The sequence below is a fragment of the Microplitis mediator genome, chromosome 8, assembly GCF_029852145.1.
Source record: "Microplitis mediator isolate UGA2020A chromosome 8, iyMicMedi2.1, whole genome shotgun sequence".
Classification (NCBI taxonomy): Eukaryota; Metazoa; Arthropoda; class Insecta; order Hymenoptera; family Braconidae; genus Microplitis; species Microplitis mediator.
The window spans coordinates 1,005,848-1,032,251 of record NC_079976.1 but is presented as its reverse complement, the minus strand read 5'-3'; the positions used below and the strand labels follow the sequence as shown (position 1 = coordinate 1,032,251).

The following is a 26,404-nucleotide window of genomic DNA, read 5'->3' as shown; positions in this document are numbered from 1 at the left end:
TTAAATTTAAAAAAAAAAAAAAATCAAAAAATGCACATGTAGAAAATTAAAAAAACTACAGGTGCAATTTTTTCAAATTTTTTTTTTTTTATAATTTACTGTCTAAAATAAAATCAAAAAATTATTACACGTCGGCTAACTTCAGGATCATAAAAATTTTTATTAAAAATTACAATTGACTTTTCTTCAAAATTTTTGATTGAAATAAAAAATTATGACCATTTTACTCCGGCGTAATTTAAATTCACGAACTAAAATTTTGACACTTCACCCCATGACCATTTTGCCCCATAAAAATTTATATTTTATCACAATAAAATTTTTTTACAATTATCAAAATTTTAAAAATCCCATGACCATTTTACCTCATATTTTTTACTGACAATTTATAATTCAAAATTTCGCTATTTGTTTTAAATTAAAAAAAATAAAAATAAATAAGACAGATATTTTTTTTGTAATAATATTATTTTAAAAATAAAACTAACAATGTCAATAATAATTAATAATAATAATTAATAATCTAATTTACGATAATTATGGTAATAATAATATATAATATTTTCAATATATATATTTTCTATTTTTCACATTCAAAATTATGTACAGAAAAATTTTTCATTGATTTTTTTTCATTTATTTTACAATGTGTACACAAGTTCATTATTTTTTCTCAACTCTTGTACATTAAACCCGTCCTAAGATATAATATTTATATTTATATATATTCATATTTATATTTTTCTTATACATCATACATCAATATATACATACACGTGTATATTTATTAATATGTATATATATATTGATAAAAAATATTAAATTAGATGATTGCAGCCGCCGTCACAATTAATAATAATCATAATAATAATAATAATAATAATAATAATAATTAATAATAATGTCGCCCATCTTTACTTATTTTGTTAATAACATTATTTAGTAATTAATTTACTTTATTTATTAATTAATTAGTAATTATATTATAAAAATTTTTTTTCGATTCCAACTCCCACATTATCACAGATATAAATTAATCAATTTTTTTTTATTATTAATTATTAATTAATTAGCAATTTTTTAATTTTTTCTCACCAGAGTTTTACGGAATATAAATATCAACTTAACTAACAAAATAAAACTGGACAGATTTATTTGATTTAGTGGCATGTAATTTTTTTTTTTTTTTTTTTAATTCCTTAAGAAAATATAAATAATTTGTTTACATAATTTATATTTATAGTGCGAGATTATTATTTAAGATAAAATATTACAATAATAATAATAATAATGATAATGATAATAATAATAATAATAATAATAATAATTAATGAATCATGACGTATACGCATCCCCAATACCAATAGCAATATATCGATAGTGAGTCCGATAATCGAGTTCACTTATGTTAGGCTAGTGTGGATTTATTAACACGTGGGTGAGATGGGAGATGTGGGGATGGCCACGGGGTATAATGGGCAACACTCGTACATGGTAAACGGCGACATGTTTATGTCGTAATTATCGCTTAAAGTACACTGTCACTTAATAAGCTACATTGCGGGGACTACTGTGTTATGTATTTTTTTTTTTTTAATTACAATATTTCGGTTTGAGGTTTCGTTTGTTGACTACTCATTTTTGGATTTCGCGTTTTGGAGCCGCGGATTAGGTTTTTTTTATGATTACGCCTGTTAATTTGGTTTTGAGGAAATTTTTGGTGATAACAAAATTGTAGATTATGAAATTCCCTTTCCAATGACCTACTTTTCGACCCACTTTCGTTAATTAGTTCCCTAGTTATGATGAAAATAAACTTTTGAAATTAATATAGATTTTGGATTAATAATTATATATACTTATTAAAATGACTGTAACTGCGAAACTATTGATTTTATGGAAATTTTTAAAGATATCAAAGTTGTAGAGGACAAAATTTCCTTTCCAACGACCTATTTTTCGACCTAGTTTCGTTAATTAGTTCCCTAGTTATGATAAAAATAAACTTTTGAAATTAATATAGATTTTGAAATAATAATTATATATACTTATTAAAATGACTGTAACTGCGAAACTATTGATTTTATGGAAATTTTCAAAGATATCAAAGTTGTAGAGGACAAAATTTCCTTTCCAACGACCTATTTTTCGACCTAGTTTCGTTAATTAGTTCCCTAGTTATGATGAAAATGAACTTTTGAAATTAATATAGATTTTGGATTAATAATTATATATACTTATTAAAATGACTGTAACTGCGAAACTATTGATTGTATGAAAATTTTCAAAGATATCAAACTTGTAGAGGACAAAATTTCCTTTCCAACGACCTACTAGTTGGCCCAAATTTTTCAATATTTCCCAAAGAAACGCCCAAAACAAATTTCTCAAATTTCTGATTCCCGCAAAATATCAAAAAATTACCCAACTACAAAAACTCCCATAACTCCCAAAATAACTTTCGTACGAAAATTTTCACAGATACCAAAATCGTAGCTTATTAAATTTCCTATCCATTCATGTGCTTATCGACCCTCTTATCCCAACTACCTCCCAAGTACAGGCGCCCGAGCTCCAAAAACTGAATCCAAAAATAAATAACCATCAGTATTCTGCATTTAAATAATTATACAAACAATTAAATGTACTTGACATTAACTGGTAAAGCTTTGAACGGGTGTCAATAAAATATTATGATATTTATTAGCTGAAAATGGACGTAATTGTTTTTATTAATAACTATAGGCTCGTTGTTTTATTCGCCAATTTAATAAATATAATACAGAGTAAACCATCAGGAGCAATATTGCTCCCAATTATTCAATATATATCTATATATATTAGTGTTGCCATTTGCACGTATCCCGATATATTAAATACTCTTTTCCCAGAGAACGATATACAATTATAATAATTAATTAATTAAAATTTATTACTTTTATTTTATGTAACAAATTAAAAATAAAAAAAAATAATTAGCCGTCTGGCAAATAAAGTTTGTTGTGAGTCCATTTGAAAATGGATTTTCGTATTTTATGGTGAGACATAGAGCACGCATGCATGGAATACAAGCATACGTTGACGTTAATCTCTAACTCTCTTAATCCTTTTTGGACTAATCCGGTATTCACACGGCTCACTCTCTCTCTCTCTCTCTCTCTTTCTCTCTTCATTTCGCTGTCGCTCTTAAGCATAAGGTCTTTTAGATTTTTTTTTCGCTCTCTTTCTCTCTTTGTCTGTACATCGCACATGTAATAGTAAAGTACATTCTCCGTACGGTTGTATGGTTGTATACAATCTCGTTCGTTCGTTCGCTCGCTCGCTTTTAACTGAACTGTAAACTGTACTCTGAGGATTTATATAAAGGTAAAAGTATAGACGGACATAGTATAGACACACGACACACAACGCGAACGCACAAATACAGACACACACACACAGACAGACGGAGATGGAAAAACGGTACGGAGTCCGCTCATCGTACTATCAATATCTCCTTGTGTCTTATTATCTCCTGGTATGTGTTGTTTTTCTTTTTGTTTTGGTTGTTGTCATCCTGACTTTACATTTTTTATTTTTATTTTTACTTTTTATCCTGTTTGTTGTTTAGAGACTTTCATTTTATCTGAAACAAAAAATTATTGTTTGTTAGCTTTATTGGTTTAAAGTTTAATAATTATATCAGTGAGGCAAGGGTTTGATTTTAAACTCATTTAATTATGGATCAATTCTTTATTATTATTACTATAAACAAAATTAATAAACAAATTTTTTTTTGACGATATTTTTAGTATTTAAAAGTTAAATTGTGACCAAAGTATTGAAGATATGATAAAAATTAATGAGAGCAAATTTGTAGAGAATTTAATTTCCTATTAATTTGTTATCATACATTTTTGACGTATCTTCGATAATTTCGCCAGTATCTTGATTTGTTGATAAAAAATTTTGGAGTGATAATTTATTTTCCCCAGGTATCTACTTAGTACTTAAAGTTAAATTTCTGACTAAACTATTGAAGATATGATAAAAATTAATGAGAGCAAATTTGTAGAGAATTTAATTTCCTATTAATTTGTTATCATACATTTTTGACGTATCTTCGATAATTTCGCCAGTATCTTGATTTGTTGATAAAAAATTTTGGAGTGATAATTTCTTTTTCCCCAGGTATCTACTCAGTACTTAAAGTTAAATTTCTGACTAAACTATTGAAGATATGATAAAAATTAATGAGAGCAAATTTGTAGAAAATTTAATTTCCTACAAATTTGTTATCATACATTTTTGACGTATCTTCGATACTTTGGCCAGTATCTCGATTTGTTGATAAGAAATTTCGGAGCGATAATTTATTTTCCCCAGGTATCTACTCAGTACTTAAATTTAAATTTCCGACTAAACTATCAAAGGTACGATAAAAATGTATGAGAACAAACTTGTAGGAAATTAAATTTCAAATAAAAAAGGTTTGAATATATTTTAGCGTAAAGTTGATATTTTACGAGATATCTTTATTTAAGTATCAGGCAAAATAATTACTTGATAAAAAAAATGCATTTCTAGTTTGAGAGATAATTATATATATATTTAAATACAAAGTATGTAAGGAATAAATGAAGGTTGTATGTGAAGGTGCGAAGTGTTAAGTACACATGGAATAATAATCGACAACTCGGAATCCTCGCACGTGAGCGATTAATATTCAATATCATGAGACGAGATCGCGAATGTCACGCGCCCGAACCCGTACTCGTACGTTCAGTTGTACTTGTACTCTATACTCTTACAATTACCGTAGTGAAAAAATGAGACAGAGGAGGTGGTAAATAAGGATGAGGATAAGAAGAAGAAGGAGGAGAGCCAAGTTATGTATCTTCGGATAGCCGGGGAGCATAGCGTGCAGCAGGACCGGTTTTTAGCGAACCGGGAGGAAAGGGGGCGGGGGTGGCAGCGGAATGGAGCGCGGATGACATTGCGCTCGACTCTCTACTCGGCGAAGGAACGTCGTAACGTGTAAATGCTTGTTACTAGAGCACTTAAGCCGGATATAAGGGATAGGCGGTCTCTGGATAGCTCTACCATCCATGTTACCTGTGACTTATATCTCTGTATATTCAACAGTTACTACATCCATATCCGAAGATAAGGGACCGACTCCGTGGTAATTAATTTTCTTCAATGGCCCATCTTTTTCTTATACCTTTTTTTTATTTTTTTTTTTTAAGTGATGGAAATGTCGGGAGTTATAAATATTTAGTACCGGAGAATTTATAAGATTTTTTTAAAAAGTTAATGAAAATAATTAACTGGGATTATTTTTATTTTTAATTTAAAAATCAAATGACAGATTTTATGATACAGAAATTAGCCGACGTCTAATAATTTTTTTATTTAAAAAAAAAAACGAAAAGTTATAAAAAAAAATATTTTAAAAAAATGCACATGTAGTTTTTCAAATTTTCTACATGTGCATTTTTTTTTTTTTATTAAATTGTAGAAAAAAAAATTTTTAATTTTATCCATAATTTCAATTTTTTATACGAACTCCAAAATAAAAAAAAAAAAAAAATTTATAAAAATTGCACATACAGTTTTTAAAATTTTCTACATGTGCATTTTTTTTTTATTCAATTGTTGAAAAGAAAAATTTTTAATTTTATCCATAATTTCAATTTTTTATACGAACTCCAAAATAAAAAAAAAAAAAAATTTATAAAAATTGCACATTTAGTTTTTTAAATTTTCTACATGTGCATTTTTTTTTTTTATTAAATTGTAGAAAAAAAAATTTTTAATTCTATCCATAATTTTAATTTTTTATACGAACTCCAAAATAAAAAGAAAAAAAATTTCTAAAAATTGCACATATATTTTTTTAAATTTTCTACATGTGCATTTTTTTTTTTATTCAATTGTAGAAAAAAAAAATTTTTAATTCCATCCATAATTTAAATTTTTTATACGAACTCCAAAATAAAAAAAAATTTTCAATAAAAAAAAAAAATTAAAAACAAGCCAATAACTTGTCAGCAAATCCATCGGAACAAACTAGTCCTTTATTTTTTCTACCACCAGTAAAAAAATCTAAACGCATGTACAAGAACAATACGCCGTCTAATAAATAAAATCCGTCATCGATTATCCCGCTGGAACCCGGGTCTCAAAAAAAATATTTATTGTGATTTACGACGGCATTATATCGGTGATTACCTCGGGATATTTCACAATAGACGGCCCCGTCCGTGGCTCGAGTCAGTTGACATAATCGAACAATCGCCGATGCTAAATGCCGAGTGCGAGGACGAGGACCCGAGAGTTGTTCTATCACTTATAGTCTCAGTCTCAGTCTCAGTCTTGGAAGTTATTCCACGTAATAGGACAATTCATCAGCACCCGTGAGAGTCGTTAGCGCGACTATCATCTCATTTGTCTTAATGTTTTAAGTCCTCACTCCCTTCAGCCCGTCCTTCTCCAAAGCAAACTTCAGCCAAACGATTTATCCGTAATTAAATAATAATAATTATTACAATCGTAAGCTCTCGGGTTCTTGCGAAAGAGTTTTAGTGTAAAAAATAAAATTTAAAAAATCCCATTTCCATATTGACTTTGAAATAGTCTGGGATCACGAATAAGAAACGGGTTTACCACTTGTTGCGCGGCGAAACGTGTAATTCGTTGACGCTTCGTGTTCATTGAACTGTTCCGAAAACGAACCCATCGTTTCATCGCGACTGTTCTCTTTTATACATAAAATAAAGTAGAAAAAAAATAAGGAATTAAGTTTAGTTAAGAATAAAAATAAATAAAATAAACGTCGAGTACAAAGAGGACTAAAAATAGAGTAGAGTGAGGAAGGGGGACGAAGAATTTGTGAACAACGGGACGCTGGTGGTGTCGGTCTTGGTGTTGGTCTTGGTCTTGGAGTCGGACTTGGACTGAGGTCTCAGGTATTCGCGCCTCCTCAGAGGCATTTCCTTAACTCGTGGGACAAAGAAGGTCCTGGGAGGACAGAATGGCCGCGGGTATCTCAGAATCCGCTTGGCTGGGACTCGGGCTCTGGCTCTGGCTCTGGCTTGGGCCAAAGGATTTATTAAGGGAGATCTAACCCATCCACCCGGAATCCTACGATGGGTAGCCGTTACCAACACACGCTCGAGATATTTCTAGTAAGAACCCAAATTTTATGCAGATCTACTGGTCTTCCTCTTTCCCTGTACCTGTGCCTTCATCTTCACCTTCACCTTCCCCTTCCTCTTCCCCCCACCCAACTTTCTCTCTCTCCATTTTAACGTTAATTTGTTTGTTTTTGATGTTACATTTTATTGTTGCGGCGAATTTTTTTATGATTATTATTTTTTAACTGCGATAATTAATTGATGGCTCAGATTTTTATTTTTGCCGGAATTTTTTGAGGTGCCGGTTAAAAAAAAATCGACGGATTTTTTAATAAAAATTTTGTATCGTAAATAATGAACTAACGCAATTAGCGAGAATGTTATTAAAAAGCCCTCTCTCGAAATCCGTAAAACAAAATTCTAGCTCGCGGTAATTGGAAATATTTTACAAGCTACCATGTACTTGTGCACAGAAATAACCCACCGATGGGATCACAATTAAATGATGTGATCAGAAGGCTCGGATCAGCTCAGTGGGCATTGAACCGGGCTCGTATCGCCGGGAGCAACGGCAGCTCAGGTCCGCCACCCGCAATCGCCCACACGGCAATTAGATATCCCCTTACTAATTGCCAATTACCTTGAGTCTACTTTTCCCTTCCTTCTCTTCTCTCCTCTCTCTGGAGTCCTGTGGCTCCAGACTAAACAAACCCGCCTCCAGTCCACCCTGCCGTCAATTAACACCGCTAAATATTTTCCCAAACCCACAAACGCGAGCCACAAAAAGCCTTTATTTGGGTAAATAAATTCCGATACCCGTCCGCCGAGAATCTGCGGGTTAAAAATACCGATTATTTCAAAATGCTTTATATCGGGCCCAGCATAATAACTTGGGACCGTTGAGTGGCGAAAATTTCTCGGAGCAAAAAAAAGGTGGCAGAAACCGAGAGCGGGAACTGGGGATGAGACCGGGGACTGAGTAAGAGGACGTTCTCGATCGTCTGAGCCGACGAGCAGAGGTGACGACAGCGAAAACTAGTTTATTCGAGACGTGACTATAAATTAGGATCAGATTGCCACGAGATAAGGACATCCAGCTAACACCCGGTCTTCCATTCGGGCAAGATGTCTCGAAACGAGCCTCTCTTTTTTCATTTTTTTATTTTTATTTTTTGCTCCCTTCTCTTCCCTTCTCTTCCCTTCTCTTGCTCATGGTCTTGCTCTTTTATCCTCGGCACCTATTACCATTTCTATTCTCTAATTTATTTTATTACCAAAGTTATTAATCTCAGGCTGTATCTATAATCCTGTTCCTTCGTCGAAAATAAATCCGCGATCTAATGCATCAATGGCTCTCAATAAAATAATAACAGAGTTGGGTTTTATTATTATTTACGCAACAGTGACTTGGATATACTCCTGCCCGGTTCCGATGTAGTTTAATTCGGTGATGATAGTGGCCTAGGTATCCGAGCTCCGAGGGATCTTTGAATATTTTAAAAACCGAAAGGACGGATAAAAAATATAAAATGAGATAATAAAATATTTCCAGCTTACCTGAAGAGCCGAGTCCCAAGTTAATCATTCAAGATCGGTAGGTGTTAATTCCTAAACTGGTGACACAAATCCACTAGCCATAGATTGTGATCTAGAATAAATAAAGCTTAGAGTAAAGGTCATTTTATAACTGAGAGTATAAATGCATGGGTGAGCGCTGGGTTGTTGTTATTGATGGTGGCAATGGAGGTAGGGAACAAAAAGTCAAATAAAACCAAAGAATCAACTCACTCTTTGTAGAAGGGTTTGAACGCAGTAGTGGCTTCGGTGGCGAGACTGCCAGCGGTCTGCTGGTGAAGGCCGTTCTGGTTGACGAAGGTCTCCTTGTGGGGACTCTGTAGTCTCGAGCCGAAGGACGAGGAGTTGCTGCTGACGGAGGAGCCCGAGCTGGAAGATAAGTACCCGGTGTTGCTGGAGGCGAGGATCGTGTTGCTGGGGTAGAGGTTGTTCGGGGTGCTGGGATTACTGGTGACCGCGGTTGTGTTGATGCCACCAGGGCAGTAGGCCGCTGCTGCTGGAGCTGCTTGGATCACACCATTGGGCGTCGCCACCTTCATGTTGGGTGGCGTTTGGGGTGGCGTGTCCGTACCAACTTCGGGAAACCCCACCGCTGCGGCACTGGACGATGCGCTGGACGAAGATGCCGAGGAAGAGTTCGGGTTGTAGTGGAGCTGGTTCCCGGAGCTGAGGAACCCGCCGTACCTAGAGACGTTGGAGTAGGGGGTGGCCGCGGCTGCTGAAGGACTCATCGAGGTAGCTGACGAGGGGAGGGCGAAGGACGTGAGTCCGCCGAGACCGGAGTTGTCATTTGGCCCGGAGGGACCCAGCTGCCAGGGCTGCCCGGTGTTTTGGTGGTGGTGAGGATTGTGCTGCTGGAGTTGATGCTGCTGCTGCTGCTGCTGGAGACCGTAGTGGTGATGGTGGAGGTACTGCTGCTGCTGGTGGTGCTGATGCGCGTGCGGATGGCTGCTAGGTGGAGGAGTCTTGCAGGCTGCGGTGTCAGCCAGCGACCAGATCTTGGGCTTCGTCGCGGGAATGGGAACTCCCGCTTGGCAGTCGGATTTGACTCCCTCTTCCTTGAGGTGGTGGTCTTCTCCTACGTAGCCTTGATGATGGTGGTGATGATGGCTGTGGTGCGGCATGTGGTGATAGCCCATGTCGCCGCGCGCTCGTGGGTCATCTTCCAGGTCCAGGTCGTCGTCATCCTCCAGGTCCTTTTCGTGGTGCATGTGCTCGGCCTTGACGTGTCTTATCGGCTCTGCAAACACAAAGAACTTGTTCAGTGGGGATTACATTTATGATGGATTTTTGATTAATGGGAATAGCAAAAGGAATGAAGAGATGGGGACACTCGGTAGCGGGAATTATAAGTGGTTTTAGTTATTTGAGAGTGGGATCGACTTGTCGGCTTGTGTGGAGCTTTAAAAATGTACGTAGACGACACTTAATTGAGGGGCAAGGACGATAAGCCAGAGATATATCCCCGGGCTCGTTAATTATTGGTGAGGGTCTAAGTGTGCTCGGCTCAATGGCAATATTGCCGTTAATGGTTTATAGTCCCTGGTGTGAAAGCGAGTCGGGTATGCGTGTCATTGCGGGGCCGGTGAAAAGACCGAGGAAGAAACGGACTGGGGAGGGTGTCGTCAGCATCAAGGAAAAAAGGGAGGCATTGAAGAAAGTGGGAGATAGAAATCGCGGGTGAAAGTGAAAAATAGCAAGTGCGAAAACGAGGGGAGAAGGGAGGGAAAGAAGAGGGTTTTCTTCACCCAGGGTGGATGGTTGGGTCTGCTCATTGAGAGCTAAGCCGTAAGGGATGCTGTGAAAAAAACCGGGGAGCGAAGCCTGCAACCACTTTGGGGAGCACGAGAGATTTGAGATCCCCTTGGGCTTCCTCGATATCTCTTTCCTACTCTTTTTATTTCCTTCTTCGTCTTTTTTTCTTTTTGTTCAACGTCTGCTCACTCGTTTTCAGTTCGCTCTCTCATTCTCTCACCCCGTGTCTCTGCTCTCTGTATCCCTCGGCGGCCCTTACCACTTTTCTCGTCTTTTTGTTCGGAAACACCAACGACTTACACCCGAGTCCATTCGCAGACTGCTCACTGATGCACCAACACTGAATACAACCTCAGCACGAGTTGTATATTTTGTCATTGTCTTTCTCTCGTTGATTTAATGGGAACGAGGAGGTTGTATCCCAAGGCACTCGGAGCGTCCCGACTGTCTGGTAGGGCGGGCGGCCAGCCAGTCAGTCAGGGGTGAGAATTTCATTAAGAGGTTCGAATGAGTTGCCAGAGGGTTTAGTTGATGGCTCGTCAAGCGATAATTCCCCAAGCGAAGAGATCTGCCTCTACTGCTTCTACTTCTGCTTCTGCTTCTGCTTCTACTGCGTCTCTCTCGCTCCCTTCAATCCAACTAGACATCCAGCACAAGGACGGAGATCTGCCTAGAGAGTTTTGTGGGCTTTTGGGGTGCAGTTACCCCTTATAAAACTGAACCTTATGGCTCAACTAAACAGATACTGCCACAAGTGGCTCTTTAACTTTTGACCTTCTGTTATCACCCATTAATTCCCATAATTAATATCTGTTCAATTAATCGCTGAAGCCCGAGATTGCTTACCAAAGTAACATATCGACAGCAACAGGAAGCACTGACATTTAATAGACTTATCAACAGAACCAGCAGAAATATCTACGCGGAACTGGACTGGAGTAGGTCCAGTACTCAGTCTGGCCGCACCCTCGCACTCTTGCATTACTCTGAGAGTATGCGAGTGTGTTGTGTACACCGACGGACCTACCAGTCCGTTTGGCATTTATATATCTATATCTATATGTATATGTATATATGAGAGAGGTATAGAAGCTGGTGGTGTGAGGAAGGGAATGGGAGCTAAGCCCGAACCCAAAGGCCATTAATCTCTTGGCTCGGCAACCCGCAACCCGTCACTGTGTTTACCCACATGTGAACCATTATGTCCACCGCCGCGACACAATCCTCATCTCACTTACTTTGAATTCATTGCGAATTTGGAATTTCTCGGTGGTGATATGCTGACTAGTTTGCGGTTTAAATATTTCATAATGTCGGTATTACATGCTAAGACTTTGCTCTTCAGTTAAATCCTCGGCAGGTTCCATGGAAACGCGTCGGTTTGCCCGATCGAGCCCCACTTGCCATTTTTGATTACTCCCAGCTCGTCAACTAATTGCCTCAAGGCTTTAATTTTATTTTCTATCCACTATTGGAAAGTGAATTTAGGTGAGCACGAAATTTTGTGAATTTTGGACGCGCCAAAGTACACAGTGACGTTAAATTTCGCGGGGAAGTGAGGTTAGGAACTATAAACTGGGCACTAATTGGAATTCTTGGGTTAATTGTGTTCGGTAGGTCTCTTATTGCATAAATTACTGACAGAAATATGAGTAAATATAATGAAATTATTACCATTGTCATCAAGACTGCGTTGAGAGTCATCTCCGACGCGGTCACTCCGGTGCTCACTGCCCATCTCGTCCTTGTCTTTGTTATCTTCCGAGTCGGTGAGTATCGCGTCATCGTCGTCGTCAGTTTTGTTCTTGGGCTCCCACGTCATTTTGTTCTCCTTCTTAAGTCTTCTCCTCGCATTAGCGAACCACGTGGACACTTGGGTCAACGTCATCTTGGTGATTATCGCCAGCATTATCTTCTCCCCTTTCGTCGGATAAGGATTCTTCTTGTGCTCGTTCAACCAGGCCTTCAAAGTCGCCGTCGATTCCCTGGTCGCGTTTTTCCGACGTGCCGCCAAATCGTACCCGGCTCCATACCTAAAAGACAATTCACCATTTAGAATAATTCAATGAAATAAATAAAAAATATACAAGCGCACACATCCCTGTCTTATTTATTGGCCTAGTCAGTCTGTTGTTCTGAGCTAATGCCAAAGTATCAGTCAACTTGTGGGTGGATTATCAGAATAAGATAGCGTGGGTACTCCAGCTACCCGAGCCCCGGTTTAATGTGACAGGATAACAATATCATCTGAAAGCTAAATCTAAGTCTGCTTATATGTATCAGAGGAGTCTGTATCCGAGTATTGACTGACACAATTTAGGAAGTTACTCTTCTAGAGGATGATTTATCCAGTTGAATCCCTATACTCGTTGGAGATTCAACCAGGGTGGTGAGTAGTACGCGGATTCCCCAGGGATTTAATAAAGTAGCTGGTGAGAAAGACAGAGTGGGCTTTTATACTCAGAGTGAGTGAGTGGTTGCATGTGTCGCGCTACGGGGAAACACGCCCTCGTATCTATAAAGCCTTCTTCTCTCGCCCTAAACCAGGGCGTCATCCTATCGTAGGGTGATACGCGGCAAATGTATACGGAGAATAAACCACCCTCGGCAACGCGTTGTCGGCGTGATTCCATCGAGGCCGCACTCTATTCACTCTACACACTCTGCCTCTGCCTCTGCCTCCATCCTCTATACACTAGACTCTATATTCTGTACTCTATACCAAAGTCTACCCAATAGAGCTGTTTCCATCCCGGTCGCACACTCGCCGATCGCCATGTTCGTCCAATCTATCTCTCTCCGAGCGGTAATGGCGATTCGATCGATCCCCTTCATCTCGACACCCACGGTATTATAGCTTGGCTGTTATACACACGATACCAAGTGGCTCGTAGAGGCTACTGGCAACTGAAATACCCATTCAATGAGTTTCCACAACGGGGGTCTGAGAGTTGACGATCACTACATCTACTTCTACATCTACATCTACATCTACGAGTATCACTACAGCCAGGGACAGAAACTAAAACAGGAATAGAGCAACACAAAAACACACAATGCCGGTCTGGTTTACGGGATATGAGGCAACCCACCGTGACCATACATTCCTACCCTCATTCAATTTGGATTTGGATTTTTTAGCCTCATAAATAAATACATCAAGCAGATGTGACCCACTTGTGTGAGTGGATCTGATTTGGTAGCATGATAGTCTCCTACTGTATAGACTCGGGTTCGGCATGAAAGATAAAAAACAAAAATAATGAATATCAAGATGATGGATACGGCTAGTGGAGCGATAAATGCCGTGGGTGTCGAAGCGATAAATCAGGTCCCGAATTGCTTTTGAATTAAATGAGACAGCTACTTTTCGGACCAAGATCCTAGAAAGCTGTCGGCGGTGGTGGGGGTGCACTGGGCACTTATCTGAAAATTATCTGCTCGCGTGTCCACTTATCTGTTGAGTAGAAACAGACATTGGTGGTAAGACATCGGCAGAGTTAACTTACTTTAGTTGTGAACTTTCTCTGCTCGAAATGGATGAAAGTTTGATGAATTGCTGGCTGGGTTGTTAAGTCAGAGACGATTTGTTTGGGTAAATACAAGAATTGCGATAAGTTCTCCGAGGATCCAGCGAGAGAACGGAGTGGGCTTGAAATGGTGTCGGTCTGTTACGTTCGGGAAACTTTTGTCGGAGCTGCTGGAATAGATGTGAAGGAGAATGAGAAGCAGGAGGAGGAGGTGATGAAGAAAAGAAAGTATAAGGTGGTTTCACCCTCTATTAAACGTCCCCGACAAGGGAAAGGCGGCCACCGAGCTGTTCCTTTCCAATAAAACCGCTTGCTCGCTCGTGCTCTCGCAAACTCAAGTTAGTATAGGATGAAGATGAGGATAAGGAGGAGAAGGTGGGAGGGGAGCACAGAAGGAGGGAAAAAGCTGGACTGAGGCAAGGGAAACGCAGGGGCAGGCATTAAACCTGGTGCCTCGACCGGGAAATCGATCGACGCCATTATGTGAACTCTCGCTCGCTCTCAAGGAACAGAACGGATTATCTGGGAACTTGGGTAAAAACTTAATGAACCTTACTCGGGTTTTTATACATTCTGACCAAGAAATTTACTTTTAATGCCGCGTTATCAATAACCCCTGGTTTGCTGTACTTTACTCCGGTCATTAATTTTTTTCTTTAAACCGTTCGCCTTTTTTCGGAGTCTGACTCGGGCATAAATTCGCCGGCGAACAATTGCAGTCAAACATTTTGTCCAAGGTTGTATGCAACAATAAAATGAGCCTTTGTGTGTTATGGAAAAAAGACAGAATGTCGGAATAAATTGAAACTCAAGGACTTGAGCAAACGGTTATTTGTATGCCGGTGGGCAATAACGATATGGAAGCTCGAGTTTTTACGGGACGGGAGGGACTCGTTGGCGAATGTATGTAACATGTGTGTGGTACTTGACTGGAAATAGCGTCCACTTGAATGGACTCATTACGGGGCTGCATGGTCATGTCGATCTCGAAAGGTTAACCAATATTGGTCCTTCGTAATTGCACTTTCGGGAGCTCATGAGCGCTTTACTCGACATTCGGGGGAATATTTAATACATGATGGGTTGGTATTATTGCTCGTGCTCTTGCTGTTGTTGTTGTTGTTATTATTAATAATAATGGAATAAATATTGCGAGCGAGATTAACACGATTTACATTTGAGCGTGAAATAAGAGGAATAAAATAAAAGGCTGAGTATTGGAGCAGCCGTGAGAGCTTTTCACGGTCGGAGCTAAAGTAGAGGAAAAAAAATAAAATAAAAAAGTTAAAAAGGTGCTGCTGGGGGCAACCGAGCTGTCGGGATGAGGTAACAAACGCAATATATGTGTACCATGGAAAAAATTCCGGGGATTTTTATTCCTCTATAAAACCTTTTATCATGCATGTATAATGTATTAAACTTACGTTGAAAAAGGTATTAAATAACAAACTAAATTAAGTGCAGAATATATATGTCGGCATTATTATTACTATTATTATTGTTATATTTATTAGCTTATTATTTTTGACATCGAAATATACTTTGGATAAAAGCAGCATATAGAGTTGGGGTGGCTGAGGATAATTTTTTAATCCCGTTTTAAATTTTATGCCGAGAAAAAATTTTTCGAAATTTGTTTTTTATGCTAATGAGATTACAAATGTGCAGAGTAGACTATGAATTTTTCTGAATGATATTTTTATTTTTATTTATGGGAGGAAAGTGGGAAAGAAAAATTTTTGTGAGACAAAATTCAAATATGGCGGCGAAATTTGTCATAAAATAAAATTAGAGATAATTACTTTTTTTCTAGAAATTCCAAGTGACTTTTTAAGCTTTTCGGGCCGAAATTTTCGAAAATTAAAGCTCCGATTGCTTTAAAAGTTTGATATAGGGAAGGGAGGGGCAAAAGGGGGTACTTAAAGAAATACCAAGTTTTCGAGGACTCAAATACGCTAAATTATTTTTTTTCAATGATATTCAAAGTAAATAGAAGAAATTTTCAGTTACCGTTGAAAAAAAAAAATTTTTCATTTCTGCGGACAAAGTGGGGTACCCCCTAAAAAAGGTCAAAAAAAAAAATTTCTAAATTCTAAACGAATTTGATTAAGTTTAATTTTTTTTTAAGTAATTTACATGAAGAAAAATTATATTTTACATGTTCATTGGATACAAAAGAAGAAAAAAAATTTTTAATAGTTTTTATCAAAAAACAAACATCATTAATATTTTTCAACTGACAATCGATTTTTGAAAAAGTTTACCAAAAAAAATTCAAAGTAACGCTTAATTATATTTACAGAAGTGATTTTGGAATTTTAAAAACCATTTAAAATATAAAATTTTTTTTTATCAAATTTTTGGGGTACCCCGTTTTGCCTACCCTACCCCCTTTTGTCCCTCCTTCCCCTACAACATTTAGGGTAAAATCGGCCAGTCCAAAAATTGAAGGAAAATTTTGAAAAATTATAATAAATTTGTTGAATGATAGTGAAAAAAAAATTTTTTTTAATGAAGAAATTAAAAAATGACGACAGATTTGTTGCAAATAAATAAAAAGGATCAACATTCAGTGATAAAAAAAGCATAAGAATTAATTACTCGGTCAGATATCCCGCGGTGGCCCACTCTCCCCAATATAAATAGATATGTATAAGTGTACATATTTATTATAAAATAAAAACGTATTTATCAAATTTTGGAGGTGCCCCGTTTTGCCCCCCCCTTCCCCTAAAAGAAACAATGAAAAAATGTAAACAAAGAAAAAGTTATAAGTGAACGGGTGAAAGATGAGGAACATGAATGAAGAGGAAATAACGAAGGCCGGTTTTGAGGCCTAGGTATTATTAAGCAAGTAAATTAATAGCGGCTTGTAGAGTAGACTGGCTGGTGAAGAGGCTCCGAGGGTGGATTCAACGATAAACAATGCCCAGTAGAGTCTCTCCACTCTCTCACCTCACACCTTATTCACCCCTGGCTTCCCCTCCCTCTCTCCTGAATCTACACACAGAAGATACAAACGATACAAGTGTAGAGCTTGTGGGAGGAGGGACCAGAGCAAACCCACCGTGAGCACTCGGTGTACGGACAACACACGAGGGTTGCCAAGCAAAGCAACCAAGTAAAGCACCTGTGGGAGCAACTCTTGCGTGTATGTAAGGGTGGGCGTGAGTATAGCCTTGATAATAACAATAGTCCGCCAGATGATGATGGAGGTGCCAGGATACCTTGCCATGCTGCTCACTCTCTCTCCCCCTCTCTCCCTCTCTCCCTCGGCATCTACACATGTCTCTGCGGAGGTGTGGGTGGCTGGTTGTCAGTGTAAAGGTGAATAAAGAGCTAGAGCCAGAGACAGAGCCAGAGCCAGAGGAAGAGGGAGCAGAGCAAAAGAGAGAAAAGGGAAAACAGACAAGGAGAGATCGAATGCGAGAGCGGTGAACCGGCGAAACCCCGGGATAGGAGAGGAAGCCAATCAATAAACTACTCACTCTCTTGTTCTCTTCTATCTCTGTCGTGTTTAATAATACTAGTACATACCAGTACCAGTACCAGCAGTTGCTGCTTGGCTGCTACCTATTCTCTTTAATCAGAACCACAGAATATCACCAGTACAGAATAAGAGAACTGCCTGAAGAATTTAAATTTATAGATTTCATTTTTAGATTATCCTTTTTTTGACAATACAAGGACTACGCGAGTGGCAAACTTATAACCAGTTAACAAACTGTTTTGTCTACGCCCACTCTTCTCAATCCTTTGGCTTCTATTTATTGTTGTTCTCTTCTGTTATGTATTCTGTCTATTATATATGTATGTATAAGGCAAAGCTCGGGGATTTTGAGATTATTTATTAATTGGACAAAGTTTTATTACTCAAATAACTAGAGGCTTTTTTGGTGGTTAAGTCTATTGGTGTGAGGACTTCCTGGTTGTTTTTGTTGCGTTAGATGTTTAGGGGGAGGGGGTAAGTTTGGAGTTTAAGAGGTTATGAATTAATTATTAATTATTGGTGTGTACTTGGAGGAAATAACGATGGTGAGCTTGGTTTCGTTTGGGTGGGAGAAATATATATATTGCTGTTGATATAGATGTCAAATAAAATTTTCGATACGGAAATCTTGTTACGAGGGTCTACCAAATCCCACTTTAACGGAGTATTGGCGTTGTTATTTTAACCCTTACAGACCACACTTGAAAATCTATTACGGAATTATATTGATACTGATAAAATTTATTTTTATTCAGCTTTTATTTTACTGTAAATATTTTATTTCAAATAAAAAATTTTAATAAAATATTTGGAAATTGTAAAGGAGTAGGAAAAAAATAACGAAGTCAATTTTAAAAATATTTTGACTCCGCTGGGGAGCGAAATTAGGACCTGGTACTTTTTAAAAAAGGCAGGAGTCAAAAGTTAACTCCGCAGTAAAAGAAATTTTAAAGTAACTCCAAATTTTACCAAGTACACATTTACAAAATTTGGAATTTAATTATTAAAGAGCCGGAGTTAATTTTTTTTTTGACTCCGGTGTTCAAAATGAATCCTCGTCATAAATAAAAAATTCCAACCCGTCTAAAATTGGCTACCAGGAGCTAAGCTCCGTATGGTTAATTTTGAATTGACTCCCACTGGGTTCAAATCAGTACTTTTTACTCCGGACCTGGAGTCAAATTTTTTGAAATAGTATCCGCATTTCAATAGGGGAAGGGGGGGCAAAACGGGATACTTAACGAAAAATTTAGTTTTTAGGGACATAAATATCGTAAATTGGCTTCATTTTGATTCTATTTGAAATAAATATAACGAATTTTAGACTGCCATCAGAAAAAAAATTTTTATTTTCTGCGGGCAAAATGGGATACCCCAAAAAAAAGTAAATTTTTTTTTTTTTTTTTTCAAGTGAATAAAATTGATGTAATAATGTCTTTCTAAATTGATGAAAGTAATAAAATTTACTCTCAACATATTTTTAAAGAAGTTTTTCCTTGTTATTTCTTTTCAAAATTTGAAATTGGCGCCAATATTATACTTTTCGCAAAAAATATAAAAATGTTTTTTTTTAGCTTTTAATAGTGTAAAATGATACTAGATGTCATTTTTTACCATTTTCGAAAGTTTTTCGAATAAAAATTTTTGACGAAATTTTGAGGGTATCCCATTTTGCCGGCCTATCCCGTTTTGCCCCCCCCCCCCTTTCCCTAATTATTTTAAATTCAATTTATGACTCCGGTTAAAATAAACTCCGAATTTTTTTTACTTAAAACTCAATAAAATTAAATTTTATTACTGGAATTATTTTACTACATACCCATAAGCAGCAAGCGTTGGATCGTAGGGGTAGTATCCAGTCGCGGCGGGTTGTAACGCCGCCGTGCCCCAGGCTGCGCCCATATCCGCCGTCATTCCCATCCCCGTTGCATCCTTTAGTCCATAAGGATTTCCCTGTTACAAACACACAAATTTTTTATTCCAATGGTACATACTAACAATTATTATTATTATTATTAACACGTCTTACAATAGATTAATTAATGCAGCAGCTCGTCTACACGTACAAGAATAAATTCGACACGGAAAATTAATTAAGGGCTTGATTGTATTGTGAATATTTAATACAATCAACTAGCAAGTACAGAGTAATATTAAATGCGAACGAGGACTACGTGATGCTGTGACATGAGTATAAATATGAGTGAGAGTACAATAGCATAATATTTTTCGACGGTTAGTTAAAAAGATTAAAAAAATGCGTGGATAAAAAAATAAATGGAAAATAAGAGAATGAGAAAAAGGTTGGCGCCAGTAAGTTTCATATTTCATGTCTGGATCTAATTCGTTCTCTTAAATTATTATTTATTAATTCCTCTGCCCTTTATTTTATTGTCCATTGCAGTCTGTCCTCGCGGCAGAGGACAATGGAATTTACTCGCTGACAAAATTAGTGAAGTTTAATTGATTGTATAAATACTTTAGGCTAGAAAAGTTGAGCCTTCTTCCGGGTTGGGGAAAAACGTGTAGGTCATACGACAGCCCGTCTCTTGCGAGGACCTCCTAGGATTAGCAGGAGGGCATTCTCGGCGCCTTTTTATGACGTCGGGCCCGCGGGTGGTCGCCAGGACTTTAACGCTGTCGTCACGACGTCGGATATGCTCTTTCTTATTCTACTCTCACTATACTCTACCATACTCTTACTTAATACTTTTATTTATATATATACTTATACTTATACTCCAAAGTCTACTTTACTCCTGCACTCTCCTGCTGCAAGGGTTTAAGACCCAGAGTCATGTGCATCGTTGAGTTGCTCACTTCTACCCTCTTAATGCATCTTACCGCTTAATCCATCGCTGATTTGTCCGAAAATTTTTTTTATTTTAATTTTCGCGGCTCATAAATATGAAAAATTTTTAGTCGATAAATTTTAATTAATCGCGAGTTGTAAAAAATTGTATTTTGAGTGAAAAAATTTAAGTGGACCCGGGTCAAAAATAAAACTTGATTTAGAGTTGATTTACCAAGTCGAAATTTGGAGCCGTTTTTCACAAGACAAACTCGACTTTTTTACGGAGGTATGAAATATATTAAGTTTTCGCCTTGGTTTAGACTTAACTGGCTTACTTAGTCACGATTTAAGACGAAAAAGTTTAAATCAAGTCGAAATTGACTTGGTTTAGACTTATTCGACTTAAATTTTAAGACGAAAAAGTCAAGATCAAGTCGAAATTGACTTGGTTTAGACTTTTTCGACTTAAAATGTTAGGCGAAAAAGTCTAAATCAAGTCGAAACTGACTTGATGTAGACTTATTCGACTTAAATTATAAGTCGAAAAAGTCAGAACTAAGGTGAAATAATTTTGATATATTAAGGCGAAAGTAAGGCGAATAAATGACTTTTTTTCGACTTGGTTTAGCAAGTCAAAAGTAATGTGAATGACTATCGTGCTCAAAGTAAAGACGAATAAGTTGAAACTGAGATGAAAAAAGTTCAAAAAGTTGAAAAAAATTAAATTTAAGTCGAAAAAGTCGAGATCTTATCAAAAAATCGTCGGTAAATCGATAACTTCAAAAGAAAATAAGGCGTAGCGAGCCTGAATCAAGTTTTATTTTTGACCCGGAGAGATATAAATTGATTATAAGTAGAGCAGAGACACAATCCAGCAAAGTCAATGTATAGATTATAGCAGCGTAGACTCTAATCGAATAAAATAGTGGAGATAAGATGCAATAACACGATGAAGCCGTAGTCGTTACTGGCATACTCTAGTGCGTGTGCTCTACGTCAAAGTATTGGGACGAAGGTTACTACGAAGCTCGATATGTCCCCGTGCATTACAAGGAGTTGAAAAGCTCCGGATAATAAAAGTATAGATATAAAAATATACAAATATGTCTGGATGTTATGAAAAATACAATTAGAATAATAAAAGTAGTGATAGAAATGGGGTATTAAAGTATAAAGAGGGATAAGAAGTCTGGCAGGGAAGGGGGAAGGGAGGAGAGGGAGGAAAAGAAGGCTCGTGTACGAGTTGCCGTCCTGAGGACCACCGTGAGCGTTTTATAACATATAAGGACTCTACTCAGCTTCAACTCAACTCACTGATGCTTATTGCCCTTATTGTCGCCACGCCGCGCCGGCCATTTCATTCAATGCTAATCCGGCTCTTATTACCTTCTTATAACGCTCTCTATCCTCTCGGGCTGGAGGATACCCACCAGAGGACCTGAGAATCTCTCAGGAGCTCAGAGTATAGAGTAGAGAGTTCAGAGTAGAGAGTAGAGAGTAGAGAATAGAGAATAGAGGAGGATCTAACAGCTAAGAGTTCTTGAGCTTACTTACGAATATATATATATATATATATATATGTATATATATATATATATACTATATATGTACATACATATATATTATGCCCCTTTATATTATTATTTCCCTTTACACTTGTGCAGAAAATCACATCAATAGCACGTGCTGCCTCCTGCCTCTTCTGGACTATTATCTCTAATGTTATTTTATTTTCACAATTATGTTTTATTATTTCAAGTAATTTATACAACCCCGACTCTCGAGCTGCTGTATAAATATTTATTTAAATCAAGTTAATGTAACAACTACGAGAACTTTTTTTTTAAACCGTTTTCTGGATCTTGTCGAAATTAGGTTATTTTATTTTTTGAATTTATTAATGAATAATGAGGATTTTGATAATTATGGTCAGTCGGGAATTTGGTTTTGAGTCTTTGCAAGAGGGAAAAAAAAAATTTAGTCAGTAGATGAATTATTTCAGAGTTTATCGAGCGTACATTAGAGGAGCGGAAAGAAATTGTGAAGTGAAAGTTGATTAATTTGTTGATTGAAATTTAATTACTGGGATTTTTTACAGATTTGAAGTGTTGGAGTTGAAAAAAAAAAAATTGAGTTGATAAATTACTGAGTTCGGGCGCTATCGAGTTTTCGTAAATTTGGAGCGGGGAACAGAAATGAAAATTTAATTTTTTTTAAAGAAATTTTACTAAAAAAAATTAATAATTTCGCGAACTTAAGCCGATTTGTGTAAAAATTTAATTTTTTTCAAAATTTTTTTCTATAATTTTTTAAAATTTCAGTTTACAAAAAATAAAGAAAATTTCCATTCGAGATTTAAATAAATCGTTAAAAAATTTACCAGACTTCAATTGAAATATTTTTTTATCAGTAAAAAAAAAATTCCAGTTTACAAAAACTCGGAAAAATTTTTAAACTTTGAACCGATAAAACAAAACCGCATTTTCAGAGTAAGATATGTTAATAAAAGTGATTTGAAAAGCAAAATCAATAAACACATCTAATAAAATGAATACATATTTTTATCGTATATTATATTTAATGTATATTAACACTCACACATAATAAAATATATATGAGAGTAAAAATAAGTGTAAGTAATATTATTGCGATACTTTATTAAAGTAGATTACTCTTAAATGATTCAAAGTTTTAGTTTTAATACCGATAAAAATCAGCGACGATAAGTTTTAACTCCCGAGTAAACTCTATTGAACATATACACAAAACTCGGCTGTATAACCGAGACTCCGACACTCGGGGGACCTTTTTGTTATCGCCGATACGACCTAATGGACTTATTATTTAATTTTAGCGTTTACTTACTGTAACATCAAAATAATATCAAGCTAAATAAATATATATTTAATAAAAAAAGTAATAATCTCCGACACGCTGTGATTTATTTGGTCGTAATTTATGACGATAACGAGTGATATCAATCGTTATAAATTTTTTAAATATTTAAAGCCTTGAGTTGGATATCAGAAGCCATTAAGATATCGCTAGTATTTTATTTGAAAATTTAAATTCGAATTTATAAAAACCTTTTTTAATCTTAATACTTACGAGGGGTGAGTAGAACGCGGAGCTGTCCATCCCGATGCTTGGATAGGGCCCTTGGTCCGTGGCCGAGGGTGTGGGTGTGGGGTAAGTGGAGTACGAAGACGCCGGAGGTCCCAGTCGCGGGTAAGCTCCGAGGGCGAGACGGGCCGCGCTGTCATATTGACAGGAGCAGACCGTCTGCCCAGTGACCGGGTCCGTCATCATGGGCCTGCCGTTCTCGCAGCATCCGGCCCCCGTCGAGCTGCCCACCGGCGTCTCGGCACCTCCGGAGGCACCCGGCACCGCAGTCCTGGCATTTGACGACGGGGACAACGCGCTGGGACTCAAGGCTCCACCTGACGACACTGCTGGAGATGTTGCTGTCGTTGGCTGGCCTCCGCTTACTAGCAACTGAAAAATTTTATTTTTGTTAAATCCAAAAATTTTATTTGCAAAAAGTCGCACGTCGATTTTGAAAAAAAAAATTTGTCGACTTGGTGGGGAAGGAATGAATTTTAAATAATTGTGATTTAGACATAAAAGCACGTGTTTTTAAAAAATAATAAAAATTAAAGTGACTATTACGAGGCATTTGAGGCAATAAAAAAATAATAAAACGATAGATTTAATTTTAGTTTAAGTAAATATTAAAACTGTAGTAACTTAATGTTTGCGAGCCGAGAATCGTATGCGGCATAAAATGAACCGTGAAATTGTCGAAGCAGATGCTAACTTTTATAGTTACGACAGATAATAAAAAATAAACGAAATGTGTATTAAAGTAAGCCATTCGGTATCAGGGATTATTCGCCATTCGCGAGTTTTCACTCCCAAACGCTCCGCGAAACAAACGGATTTCATGTCCGTAGATTTATTGTCATATATCTATATTACCTCTATATACATGTGTGTTTATAATACGCGTCACTATTAAATTTTTAGGTCATTTATTCATTTCTTCGTCATTTTTGGAGTATAGCCCCTTAAGACTTCACTTGAATAAATAAAAAAATATAAACAAATTTTTTTTTGTGATAAAAAGCGACTGCACTAAAAAATTAGCGGAGTAAATCCAGAGTGAAGACGAAGCGGATGACTGTTTATTTATTTAATTCCCTTGGAGTGAAATTCACTCCTAAAGAGTTTATTTTTAAATTAAAACTCTGGATCGAAGTGAATGCGGATCGAAACAAAATCCAGATCACTCCGAAATCACTCAAGTGAAAAAACAAACTCCTTATTTACTCCGTATGCAGAGTGATTTTTTTTTAAACTCCGGTGATGGAGTGAATTCGAATTGAAATAAAATTCGCAGTCACTCCAATTTTTTCCATAGTAAGAAATCTTTGAGCTCATTTTAAAAAATTAATGATACGTCATTTGAAATTTTTAAACTGGGCCTAAAGTCGCCACAACCGATACCTCTGTCCTATTTAATATTTTTTTTAACTCGCGGTTTCCGCGACTCGTGTACACAGAAAAAAAAAATCTCGACTGAAGGTAAATATTTTTGATTCAAGAAAATTTTTTTGGAAACCTAAATTTTCTCAGATAAAGTAGAAATCTTCTCCGACCAAGACGAATTTTTTTTAACCAAGACAAATTCTCTTGGCTCAAGAAAATCTTGACTTGGTTCCCGAAAACGTTTGTCTTCAAAAATATTTTCTTGACTCAAGATATCTGTTTTTTCTGTGAACCGATACCTTTGCCCTATTTTATATTTTTTTTAATTCGCGGTTTCCGCGACTCGTGTATACGTTTCGCTAATTTTTTTGAAAACTCTAAAATGGAGTCATGACTTAAAGGAAAAGACAATTTTACATGTAATGAAATATATGAAGTAGCTTTAAAGTCAAAACATATATGAATAGGGGTTTTAAAATTTAGCCAGATTTTTTTCAGTTGTATAAAAAAATATGAGATATACGATAGTGGGTATAGAATATGGAGTGAATAGTAGAGGTAATGTTGAGGATACATGTACAAAGTGAACCGTTGCACCTGATGTGCAATTCCAGAATATAGTAACCGGTTTTTCTTGATGTACAGCTTGGGTATGTCAATACTTGCAACTAGTCTGGTTACTTATAGCTTATAACGCTGGGTATCAACTTGTAACCCGCATACTTTATTTTATTTATATTTTAGAGTTTATCATAATCAGTATTTAATCAGCAAGTGTGAATATTTACTCGTTAATTGTCGAAAAATTTATGCGCCGAGCGGCATAATGACAACGGACTCGACCGGTGAATAATACGGTAGTCTTACAATGTGGAAAATCCTGTATTTTAAATATCTTTACATTAAATTGCGTACATACCATTTCAGATTATGCTTGTGTTTTACATGAAAAAATATTATTTTTTTCTTTTTAATAAATAAGTACTTGTAATTTTAATACTTAAGTACATGTAATTACAGTTGGACATTTTTTTTTACAATCAGATTATTTATCATTTTTTTTTTTTTTATTTAACGTAATTACACTTAAAAGTCTTTTTTGGCTTGTAAATTTTGAGAAAAAACTCGTAAATTGTCGAAATTTATGAACTGAATTTTGGGTTTTAATGGAAAATTTTAAATTTACGTCTTAAATATTGAATTAAAAAATTTCTCGACTGCCAAATTCGAAGTCGAAAATTAAATTTTTGAATTTAAAATTCAAATTTGAGTAAAATAAAAACATTAACTCTTAGGATTAAATATGAAGATATAAAAATTTCAAAACGGAGTGTTGCAACTGAAATTTTAATAAAAATTCCAAATTTTGTTAAAAATATATCAAATAATTTCTAGCAAATGTCAAAGTTCATTTTAAAATTCCAAAAAATCGTCAATATAAAATTCAAAAGTGAAAAAAAAAATTATTCAACATCAACTCTCATTAAAACTGATTCGATTTCTAGTTCGAACTCCAAAATTAAAATTGCGAATTTAATAACTAATTTTGAGTAAAAAAAAAAGTCATCAATTCTTAAGATTAAACATGACGATATAAAAAATTCAAAATGGAGTTTTGCAACAGAAACTCTCTTAAAAATTTCAAATTCTGTCA

General features: G+C 36.2%; 1 protein-coding gene across 2 annotated transcripts in view; it reads right to left on the bottom strand.

Annotated features, from left to right (window-relative positions):
• Positions 1 to 523: 523 nt before the first annotated feature.
• Positions 524 to 26,404, bottom strand: part of LOC130672907 (homeobox protein araucan-like) — a 49,806-nt gene continuing 23,925 nt past the window's right edge. Inside the window, exons 2-7 of one of the 2 annotated variants that reach the window (XM_057477686.1) lie at positions 23,371 to 23,757; positions 19,288 to 19,421; positions 12,123 to 12,481; positions 8,907 to 9,933; positions 8,676 to 8,766; positions 524 to 3,625 (exon numbers count right to left, since the gene is read on the bottom strand). In XM_057477686.1, the coding sequence (XP_057333669.1) occupies positions 8,727 to 8,766; positions 8,907 to 9,933; positions 12,123 to 12,481; positions 19,288 to 19,421; positions 23,371 to 23,757 (1,947 nt within the window). In that variant the 3' untranslated portion in view covers positions 524 to 3,625; positions 8,676 to 8,726. The remainder of the gene's footprint in view (positions 3,626 to 8,675; positions 8,767 to 8,906; positions 9,934 to 12,122; positions 12,482 to 19,287; positions 19,422 to 23,370; positions 23,758 to 26,404) is intronic. The other variant, XM_057477687.1, reaches the window with a different exon arrangement.